This window comes from Xiphias gladius, chromosome 22 (genome assembly GCF_016859285.1).
Source record: "Xiphias gladius isolate SHS-SW01 ecotype Sanya breed wild chromosome 22, ASM1685928v1, whole genome shotgun sequence".
Taxonomy (NCBI): Eukaryota; Metazoa; Chordata; class Actinopteri; order Istiophoriformes; family Xiphiidae; genus Xiphias; species Xiphias gladius.
The window spans coordinates 28,103,868-28,114,493 of record NC_053421.1 but is presented as its reverse complement, the minus strand read 5'-3'; the positions used below and the strand labels follow the sequence as shown (position 1 = coordinate 28,114,493).

Genomic DNA, 10,626 nt, shown 5'->3' with positions numbered 1-10,626 from the left:
CCCTGCCAATTAACGGTCGCCATGGAGACAGCAGACACGGCACAGTGCAATATTGTGTGTGGCAGTTTGGGACAAATAACGAGAGTTGGAAAGCAGTGCTCACAAACTGTGTGAACCAGGAAAACGAGGGTGGAAGGAAGCATCGGGGTAAAAAAGATGAGAGGGCTCAGATCCAAAATGGACTTTGAACCATTTCACACACAGCAACGTCTCTTTCAGACAGTGGACCAGCTTTGTTTTGGAAACACATAGAGCTATATTATAACTTTTGAACTAAGGAGTATCGCTATCAAGAAATGAATATCACTTTCCAGTCCCTCAAAGTCACGGCTGAACCTCAAGTCCCTGTTAACCCAAGCTCATTCACAGAGGAAGGCTGTTTTCAATGACAAAGCCCGCAAGTGACACAGTCGTTGGCAGTGATCGGCTGTTTTCGTTGACAGAGGTGTTTGAGGAGCAGATATGAGGTTGATCTTAGCGGCTGGCGTCCTCGCTGAAGTGCTGTTGCCACTCTGCTGTTGGTACCAGTTGCTTTTTACATTAGTAATTCTTATATAAGAACTCTTGATGTTTACGTTTAAAATCAAAAGAGAGAAAGTTCTACTGCTGTTACTAAAATAATAATAACAGTTTAGAATTGCGAATAGCTTTTGATCAGATTTTATAAGTTACATTTCTTATATTTTACCGGAAAGTTACATCAGAGTCAATCAGAGGTGTAATGATTATTCAGTTTTAAGCCCAAATGCCCAAATGTGCTGCTTTTCTTAGTCTCATATCACTGTAAACAGAAAATCTCTGGGTTTTGGACTGTTGGTCAGACCAAATAATCAATTTTCAAGACGGCACTTTGGGCACAAATTCTGGACATTTTATAGACCAAACAGTTAAACAATGAATAGAAAAAGTAATTGGCAGATTAACTGAGAATGGAGAGAACTGTTAGTTGCAGCCCTCGACTCAATGATAACACCTACAATTCCTGCCTGAGGTGTAATCCACTGATATAGTAGTCTAGTGACTTGAGAATTTTGGGTCATTTGAGGTTAGCTGAGGTTATCGGAAAGAAACACCTGGGGAGAGTTGAAAGTCGTCTGCATAGCAATGACAATCGATTTAAAAAAAAAAAAAAAAAAAAAAATCAGTAGGATGGAAACCAGTTCGGTGCCGTGCGTCAGAGCCCAAACCATTTTTACAACCATCAATAGGATAAACGAGAGGTACAGAAACACAAGAATAGCTGTCAGATTGTTTGATTCAAAGTAAGTTAACACAAAAAATGCGGATGTTCTCTAAATTTCGCAGGTTTCCAGGATGTGCACGTAATGATCTTCATCGGTTTCGGCTTCCTCATGACCTTCCTGCAGCGATACGGCTTCAGCAGCGTGGGCTTCAACTTCCTGATCGCAGCCTTCGCCCTGCAGTGGGCGACGCTCATGCAGGGCTTCTTCCACGGTATGCACGGAGGAAAGATCCACATTGGAGTGGAGAGGTACGTGCAAATCGTGCGGGTGTGAATGTACGGAAAATGCAAAATATGTCATCTACTTCTGCTTGTTCTTAACTCTCAGCCCTCTTGGTTACACTTCAAAGCGGGCCTGCACACACCCCGAGGCTCGGGGGGAAATCCTCAAATACACACACACACACACACACACACTATCGCATCACTTTCTCTCACTATCCTCACTTTTCACTTTGTCACACAGTGACAGCAGCTCAACATGCTATATATTATAGAGACAAATACCATGGCCAGGTTTCCATAGAAAGGCTTAGCCTAGTCTTTCTGCTAAAACTAAAACTAGTATAGTCCCTGGTCTAGAACTAGACTTCATCCCTTTCAAGGAACAGGACCCTTGTGTGCTTATAGAAGAAGTCGTGGAAAATCTTACCGTTATCATGTGCCGTCACCACGAAGGGAAGCAAAACAACGGAAAGCGGTGAGAGAGCGGTCAGAGAAGCTCGTAATGCTCATTTCTGTTCAATAAACCAATCAAGCTTTTGTTTATAGCGCTTTATCACGAGAAGTGCAGGACAAGGTCATTTACGTTTCTAAAATACAGATTAAGGTGAAAGCGAAACATATGGGACAAAAAGAGCACAGTGGATGTTAATTCCACTCAGTTCACATTGTCTGAGGTGGTAGGTTTTTCATGAACTACTTCTGCAGTGTTTGTGGCTCCTGTGTCTGAAATTCAAGCAGTGATTCTTTTGGCCTTTTTGAATTTCTTACCTGAGGGACCCCTTTCCTGTTACACACAGGGAAATATAAAAATATTCCTTAGTACGGCTTTAAATTTTCTTTATCGATTCTTACACACATTACCATTCACTGATAAACTGTTCATGATTTACCTGTGTTGATGTCTTTGTCAGTGTGATTTATAATGTTTTCTGCCTAAACTGCTGCGGACTAAGTCACAAACACTGCAAAATGAGGAAATGTGGTAAGGAGAAAAAACAAAACAAAACCAAAAGCAGTACATACACCTGCATTAGCAAAGAAGAAGAGCGTCACCACTAGAAATAGTACAACCTCAAAAATAACCATCGATTTAAAGCCACACCTCTGACAGAACATCAGAAACTCTGCGACACGTTACTGTGGAAATGTCTTTGATCAAGCTTTGCCTCTTTCAGTATGATCAATGCTGACTTCTGCACCGGCTCTGTGCTCATCTCATTTGGAGCCGTTTTGGGTAAAACCAGCCCGGTCCAGCTGCTGGTCATGGCGATGTTCGAGGTCACGCTGTTCGCTGTCAATGAGTTCATCGTGCTGTCCGCCCTGGGGGTGAGTTGAAGGGAGGCAGATGTGGCTGTAACTACCTGAAGCTGATGCCATGTTTTTTTGTATGATTTTTTATAAGAAATGACCAACTGTGCAGAGGATACGGGGAAAAACCAGCACCACCACCCGTACTCATCAACTCCACCTTTGCACTTAACGCAGTATCGTAACGCAAGCTGTGAACTAATTTTGTTTTAGGCCAAGGATGCCGGGGGCTCCATGACCATCCACACCTTTGGAGCCTACTTCGGCCTGATGGTGACCCGCATCCTGTACCGACCCAACCTGGACAAGAGCAAGCAGAGGAACAGCTCAGTCTACCACTCCGACCTGTTCGCTATGATTGGTAAACACCCTGCGAAAGCTGCACCTCCCTTTGTGGAACAGAAATACTTCTCACTGCGTAGGAGAGTCAATCCCACCCGGGCTGAAAAGACTTGCGTGTGCTGCCATCTAGTGGCTGCCGCGTGTTCTGTCCCCATGACCTCTGCAAGTGCAAACAAGAAAACTCTAAAATAAAAAAAGGCAGCGACGAGCTGCACTGAACGACTGCACTCGGAGGTTTAGTGATTTTGTTGATCAGCAATGCGTCGACCACGCCGGCTTCATCAAGGCTTGAAAAAGACCTTTACGGGTTGAAGAAAGGTGGAGCGTTGCTACACACTGACCTAAGTCGGTGTGTAGCAATGCTCCACCTCCATATAGTTTCAGAGATTTTAGAGAATTATTGTGAAGTTACTCTTCAATTCTTCTCCCGTCTTCATTCGTGTTCTTCGCAAATTTATGTGGAAAAAAAACAAATCTGACTCTCATGTTTAGGAAGCACATTTCGGGAGACTTGTTGATACCAAACAGTACTAGAAAAAGCAGAACAGCTGAGATTCACCCAGACTGAGTTCTGATGTCCACATCAGAACCCGAACAGGAAATACGGCTTTTCTACTGAGCAGCTGAGAGTGCTGGACTCTAAAGTGCTGCCCCACAGTCCGACAGGTTAAGGTTTCACTTCACTGCGATTCTGGGGGGCATCGGTTGTCAAGTTCCCCCGGACAATGTTCAGTTTAACCACAGTTGACGTGATAAGTCAAAAGACAAATGCTCTCCTTGTTGTTGTACCTCCATTCAGGTACCATCTACCTGTGGATGTTCTGGCCCAGCTTCAACTCTGCCATCACGGCTCACGGAGACGACCAGCACCGCACAGCCATGAACACCTACTACTCCCTGGCAGCCTGCACGCTCTCCACCTACGCCATGTCCGCCCTCACGGCGCACGACGGCAAGCTGGACATGGTGAGGGACGCGGGACCAGCGGGCTGCAGCTGTCGAAGTAGAAGCTGCTTGTTTTTGCGGTCGACATCGAGGCAACTAGAGTGAAGGTTAACGTGAAAACGGCGGGTAAAATGAACCAAAGCGCTCGTGGAGGCAGGGATCAGAGTTGCTCCCAGGGTAACAGCTGCTGCGTGAGTCCCCCTGATGGCTGTCACGCTGTCCCGCTCGGCCTGGTGTCAAGGTGGGACGGTGCGGGGGCTCGACCGCGTGGGCCGGGGTGAGTCGGTTGATGGAGGCCGCCTGTCTCTCTCGCGTTCCACCTGTCCACGTGGTGCGGAAGAGACTGCGGCCCGTCACAAACGGGCTCGTCTGCGGCCCAGGTCAGGGAGGCTTTCCCAGGTTGCTCCACTCATGTTTCGCCGCTGCTTTCTGCAGAGTTGGAGATTTAAAGTGTGAGAAACCAATGGCAGGAAAATAAACATTTGCATGTTTATAGTTTAATCTCCTACAGAGATGTAATGCTGCTTTTGCGAACTGCAACCCCTCACCTCCCAACACACACACACACACACACACACACACACTTGCTCTACTTTTAGGCCACTTATAGTTTGAACTTGGAAGTTTATGGAGAGAAACCATCATCCGACAAAGATGACAGTTTGAACACACGAGAGTTTTAATCTGTGCTCAATAAATCAGCGATTGAATTGGAGGCAAGAAAGCGTCAGGAACATCGATCATCCTCAGTTCGGATGAAACTCTGAACAGGAAATCAGGGGAAAGCCGCTTAGCGCGGGACTTGTTGACGTGTATTTATCTGCATAACACGCGTCGGTTTATCGAGCGCAGAATATTTCTTGTTGGTAGAAGAAAATGAGTCTCCGCGTGTCACTGATCTCTCCGTGAATTACGGTTCACGCGCTCGCAGAAAATCCCCTCTGTGCTCAGAGGTGGCGCGCACAAGTGTGCTGCCGCGCCAAGCTACGTCGGGCCTGTGCGCAGTTCGCTGTGCGTGCGACCTCGCCAGGCCTCGGTTCAGAAGTGCAACAACCCCAGGACATCTCAACTCGTGCGCAACATGGAAGATTCCATGTGGAGGTGGTGCTGATTTGGCGAATGGTCGTCTGGCTCCGTCCGCTTCAGGCCACCAGAGACCTCGTTTGTCTCCAGTTGTTGGTGTTGTGTGTTTCTGAGCTGCCAAGCGGCCCAGTAACCAGGGCCACTGCCACGATTTTAGAAACACGGCCCCCCAGTTCAGGTCCCGTAGTGTAGCCTCACGCAGGCACCGAAAGAAATCTCCGCCTCTTCACGTTTTCCACCTTTTCAAGGCTTAAATGACGTTTTCAAATACTGGAGTCATGCATATACAGCATCCTCCGTGAGTCAGTCTCAGGTGGTAGAAGGGGAACTCGCCCCAAGGTTTTTTTTAAGTTCCAAATTCCCAGAGAACAGTTTAATCTCAGTAGTAGTTACTTCCCCACAGTCACCTCTTGTGTCTGAGGGACAGTGAGGCTGAGAACTGCCGGCTCAAAGCTCATAGGTGCACTGCAGCACAGTGATTTTTTTTTTTTCAGGATCCAAGTGTGTTTCGCTGGTTCCTCTGCATCTGCAAAATTCTTCACCGTGATAAAAAGAAGTACTTTTGTCCCGTTTAGGTCCACATCCAAAACGCTGCCCTGGCCGGTGGAGTTGCGGCGGGAACTGCAGGTGAAATGATGCTGACACCTTTCGGCTCCATGATTGTCGGATTCTTGGCCGGCATCGTCTCCGTTCTGGGCTTCAAGTATCTCTCGGTAAGGAGGGTCCGGCCTTTTTCTGTTCCGTGGTTAGCGCTCCCGTTTGTTTCTGCTGTCACAGAACTGAGAAGTGGTCAAATCTGACGAGACTGTCGCGGTAACAGGCATAAAAAGCAGGACGTGGCAGCGGTGCGCTGGGAAAACCCGCCACCATTAACATATCTGGGTTATTTGAGAGTGCAGATGCAGTCATACAGCACACTTCCTGACTGTCATCGTTGCTGTGAGCAGCCCTAATGCCGTCCAGCACACACTGCACAGATACCAGGTTTAAATATCGCAGAGAATAGAGTTACGTGGGTGTGGTGTGGGGTTAGATTTCCACGAAGAGCCACGTTCATTCAAGATATTCTGAGCTCATAGAACTGTCAAATGCTGTGGATGTAAAACATTCCTCACTTTGCGTAAATTGAAGAGAAACTGTATTTTGGACCATTTGTTCAGCCCTGTCTCTGCCTCTTCTCCTCCTTCCAGCCCATCCTGGAGGAAAAGCTGAAGATCCAAGACACCTGCGGGGTTCACAACCTGCACGGCATGCCCGGCGTCCTGGGCGCTATCGTGGGAGCGGTTACTGCGGCCGTGGCAACCGTGGACATTTATGGAGACGGGTAAAGGTTTCATCACTAGGGCCTGATTCCTGGAACGCTATCCCGCGTCAGATCTGCGGTCCTGCCGGGAAAGTGTTTGAAGTGAAAAAAAGCGCCTGTAAGCAGGGCACCTGTCTTCCTAGTACGGCCTCTTACTGACTAGAAGCGTACATTTTATGACACCGAGCCGTGAATTCTCTGCACCTATGTGAATGTAAAAGTAGAATATCGCTCCTACATGTTCAGTGCAACTCTTCTTGGTCCGCACGGTGTCACCGAAGGTCTCTCTGATTCCTAAACTACCCCCAGTGTGCAAATAGGGATTCTGAGTGACATCGGCCTCTGGCGTGTGGGTGGTGAGAAGGCGAAGTGACTTCAACCAGCCTTCGCACAGCTGGAGGCAGCGGTTTGTCCTGAATTTCCGGACACGGCCTTCCTGTAAATCGATTTTATTTATTGTACGTGTCCCTGCGGGTGTTTTGTGTTTAATCTGAGTTGTTCGGCCGGTTGACGCGTGCATAGCTCGCCGAGACTTGCCTCCCTCATCTTGTCTGTACATTTCTCCGATGAAGTTCTAATGACCCAGCAGCCTTCAGTCTCACCTGACTTGTTGTCGTCTCCCCCCCCCCGCGCGCTTCAGCATGGCAGACGTGTTCCCTGATGTGGCGAGCGGAGAAACGGACGCGTCTTTCCAGGGCGTTCGCCAGGCCATCTCGCTTGCCGTCACCCTGGGCATCGCCCTGCTGGGAGGGCTCATTGTCGGTAGGTCTCCCGCTCTCCTTCAGATACTCTGATAAACCCCGACACCTGAACGGGAAAGGTCACTGGAACAGCAGAGGACAGAGTCGTCTCTTTAAGACCAGGCAGTCAGCACCGATTCGGATGTGGGTTTTAAGACTGGGATGAACTTGGTTAAAAATGCTAAAAGTATTTCAGCGTGAATCAGGTCATGATAACACATCTTAATATCGTCCCAGCTACTCTACACTATATCCGGAGACATCTCAGCTTTGCTGTGAAAAAAAGGAAAAAAAGGTCCTGCCCTTCATCATGCAGTGACCTTCCAAATGGGGACGGGGTTAATGTGATTTGATTGATTGACAAGTACCCGCCCCACCCGCCCAAGAGATAAACAAACACATTATTAAAATCAACTCTTTCTTAACTCAGTCAGCCAGCGTCTGTGAAGCAGCATTTATGTCACTGCGGGACCAGCTCGATCACATTTAGCGCAGGAGAAACCTGCCTGTTCACATCCCCGTTCCAGGACTCTAAGGGCGTCCAGGTTTCTGGTGGTCTGTGCCAGTGCAGGTTTGTCTGTGAATCTTCCGCGCTGAGCAAATTTGTCGTTTCTGTATCAGCTGCGTTACGGCAGCAGTCGAGCATAAACCCGGTTTGAAAACATAATGTAAACAAAACAGAAGTAGAATACTGAAAAAACACACGATTCTAATTTTTTAATTAGCATTAATGTTTTATAATATTACGAGAGTGTCTGTAAATGCACTAGTGAGGCAGGTTTCATTGCAAATTTTACGTACTGACCGTAAAGCTGACGATAAAACAATTATGTCCTCATCTCCAGTAAAAGACCGACTGGCTGGTGGCAGCTAGCATTGGCCCAATGTTTCGCTCGAAACCTGATTTCTTTTATGCAACATTCACCCTGATTCTGCCTGTCTTCAGTGTGCTCATCCTGACTGACAAGTTCCCTTCCTTTGTGTCAGGGTTCATTTTAAAGCTGCCCGTCTTCGGCGCTCCCCCTGACACCATCTGCTTTGAGGACAGCATCTACTGGGAGGTGAGTTTTAACAAAGCCGAGACAGCGACGCCTTATTTTGCAGGCCGTGATTTCTGAATAATCTCCTACAGATCGTCCTGAAAAGGGCCCACTTGCATAGAAAATAAAGGCAGTGTCCAGTCAGCACAGTTTTAAGTTCATTAATTGCTAAAAAAAAAAAGTCAGAGCCCAGCAGAGGTCAGCTGAACATGCAAAAATGGGACATTTGCCCAGAGGAAAGCAAGCAATACAGCATATAGTGTACACGAGGAATAAAGTTTCCTATTTAAATAAAATAGATGTTTATTGGTGCTTCAGTGGAGCAGTTCTTTCAAGAAAAGTCATATCCTCCCTACAATTAGTACCAAATTACAGAGTTCTCTCAGAAAACGTCTCGGGAAATTGTAATGAAACTAAGGACCTGTAATATAAAGTATCTAATTTATCAGTAACGGGTCCGTATTTTTCCAATAGTTTCCCGATACTTTCCTCAGACGCTTCCTGGACAGAGAAATGTAATAAGGTACCTCAGTGGTAGATTTCAGTGGTCGCGCAAACTAAAGAGTCTTTGCAAAGCGCAGCAGGTCAGCTGAAGGTCCCACAAACAAATAACAAATCATGAGGAAATTATAGTCGAGAAATTGTTAGGACTTTATGGACCTGTAAACATGGCTGTTTTGGTGACACTGACCTTTGACCTTTGCTCAAGCCTTCGAGCCGAAAATAAAGAGGAAAAGGTGAAGTGAAAGCTGAGGCACTGTCACCAGACTTTGCTGGTGCAGAGGAGAGAGAGAAATTTAATCCCCTATCCATGAGATGGCGACGTCGCACCGGCAGTCCGACGTCAACGACTGTGCCGGTGCTTGTAGGCGGGGGCGCCGTCTGACCACCGGGTGGCGCAAACGGACCGCAGGAAGAGACACCCTGCCGGATGATGTCAGAGCCTTCCGCTCGGGGGCTGACATCGCTCAGATTTCCCCACAATGCAATGGGCATACATAATTCTCTACTAAAAATAGAATTAAGTGGCTCTTTAATGGTGTGTTCACAAATGCACAGAATGCGAGCTTCATCTTAAGAGATCAAAGACGATGAAGATAAAATGTACATCGGAGGACGCAGAGCTAATATTTTCATAAGCTTTCAAATGATTTCTTTTGCTCCTTGTGTACTATTACTCCGTTCTATTGTTGCATAAATAGCATCAAATAATTTTCGAATAATTATCCTTTTTTAAAATAAATATCTGAAGAGGGAAGAAAAGACGAGCAACATTTCAGAGACCTAGTCTGGAAAATGGAAGGATGTTTAAGACCGGTTGTCTCATTCTCCCTCTGGTCTCGTCTCAGGTGCCCGGAGACGAGGCGGGTCACGAGGACCAGCTGACCGCTGTGAGGACGGAGGAGTCCGAGAAGCTCAACAGCTAGACGCGCACACACGGACACGGAACCACGCACACATAAGCTCTGAGGTTCTAACATCCTAGCACTTGAGTATTACACCCTGTAGGTTGTTTTAAAAAAAAAAATATAAAGAAAGATAAAGAAAAAAAAAGAAAAATGTACCCACAATGTGTTCATGTCAGCTGCCAAATGCCGGTTTTTATGTGTAAAGACTCAGAAATGAACATTTTTTTATCGTGAAGAAAGAAAAGAAAAAAGGTTCTTGACAGCTTGGGCCACTAGAGTGAGACCTGGAGCCGCGTGACCCTGTGCCACAGGCCCGTGAAAACGCTGCACAGGGAGGCCATGAGTCCACGTCATGAAAAATTGCTGCGTAATTGTGCCCTGAACCGGGTCCAAGACACGGCTACAGAGTTTGATTTCCATAGCCACGTTCAAACCAAAGACTGGGAAACGGAATTTAAAAATGGGTTACATTTTCATAGTAAACCGGTTTTGTTTTTACTATTTTCTTTATTTTAAATAAAGAACTTTCATGCAAAACAATGCATGGGCATAATGTTTTTTTTTAATCGATGTATTATCTCCTAACAGTTTAGGTTTGGGATTTTCTCCGATTTTATTTTTCATGTTAAACTGCAAAATGATTAGTTAGAATAGAAATGTTCCTATTCATTCAGTTACATGTATGTCGTCACTGTTTTCAACAATTCTCTTAGAGTTGAAAGTATTGTGAAACAATATCGGATCGGTTTTTGAAAAATAAATTGTTCAAATGTCTTAAACGTGTCTCATTTAATGTTTGATATTAAACTGTATATATTGTACCAGGAGGGTGAATGAAAAGTGGGATGAAAAGCAATAACGGGGATTCAGTGATCATCATACATCACAAACCATGAAACAGAAAATTTTCTGGAAAGAAAAGACAAATTTATGCCTCGTTTTTCTCTGAAGTCTGTAACTCGGCTTCTTCTCCCCGACGTAGTTTTGT

At 46.2% G+C, this 10,626-nt stretch overlaps 1 protein-coding gene across 1 annotated transcript; it reads left to right on the top strand.

The window, feature by feature from the left end:
- Window positions 1-1,310: 1,310 nt before the first annotated feature.
- On the top strand, window positions 1,311-9,656 carry rhbg (Rh family B glycoprotein). Its single transcript, XM_040117808.1, has 9 exons — window positions 1,311-1,492; window positions 2,644-2,794; window positions 2,990-3,137; window positions 3,918-4,084; window positions 5,722-5,859; window positions 6,337-6,470; window positions 7,090-7,211; window positions 8,177-8,250; window positions 9,579-9,656. Exons 1-9 carry the CDS (start codon window positions 1,326-1,328, stop codon window positions 9,654-9,656), a joined length of 1,179 nt encoding a protein of 392 aa, XP_039973742.1. The 5' UTR covers window positions 1,311-1,325.
- Window positions 9,657-10,626: the final 970 nt, after the last annotated feature.

Bases quoted from the DNA above. Each gene is read 5' to 3' on its own strand.
- rhbg (XM_040117808.1), top strand. From the start codon at position 1,326: ATGATCTTCATCGGTTTCGGCTTCCTCATGACCTTCCTGCAGCGATAC. The intron at 2,795-2,989 runs GTGAGTTGAAGG...ATTTTGTTTTAG, and splicing joins TCGTGCTGTCCGCCCTGGGG to GCCAAGGATGCCGGGGGCTC. The intron at 4,085-5,721 runs GTGAGGGACGCG...TGTCCCGTTTAG, and splicing joins ACGACGGCAAGCTGGACATG to GTCCACATCCAAAACGCTGC.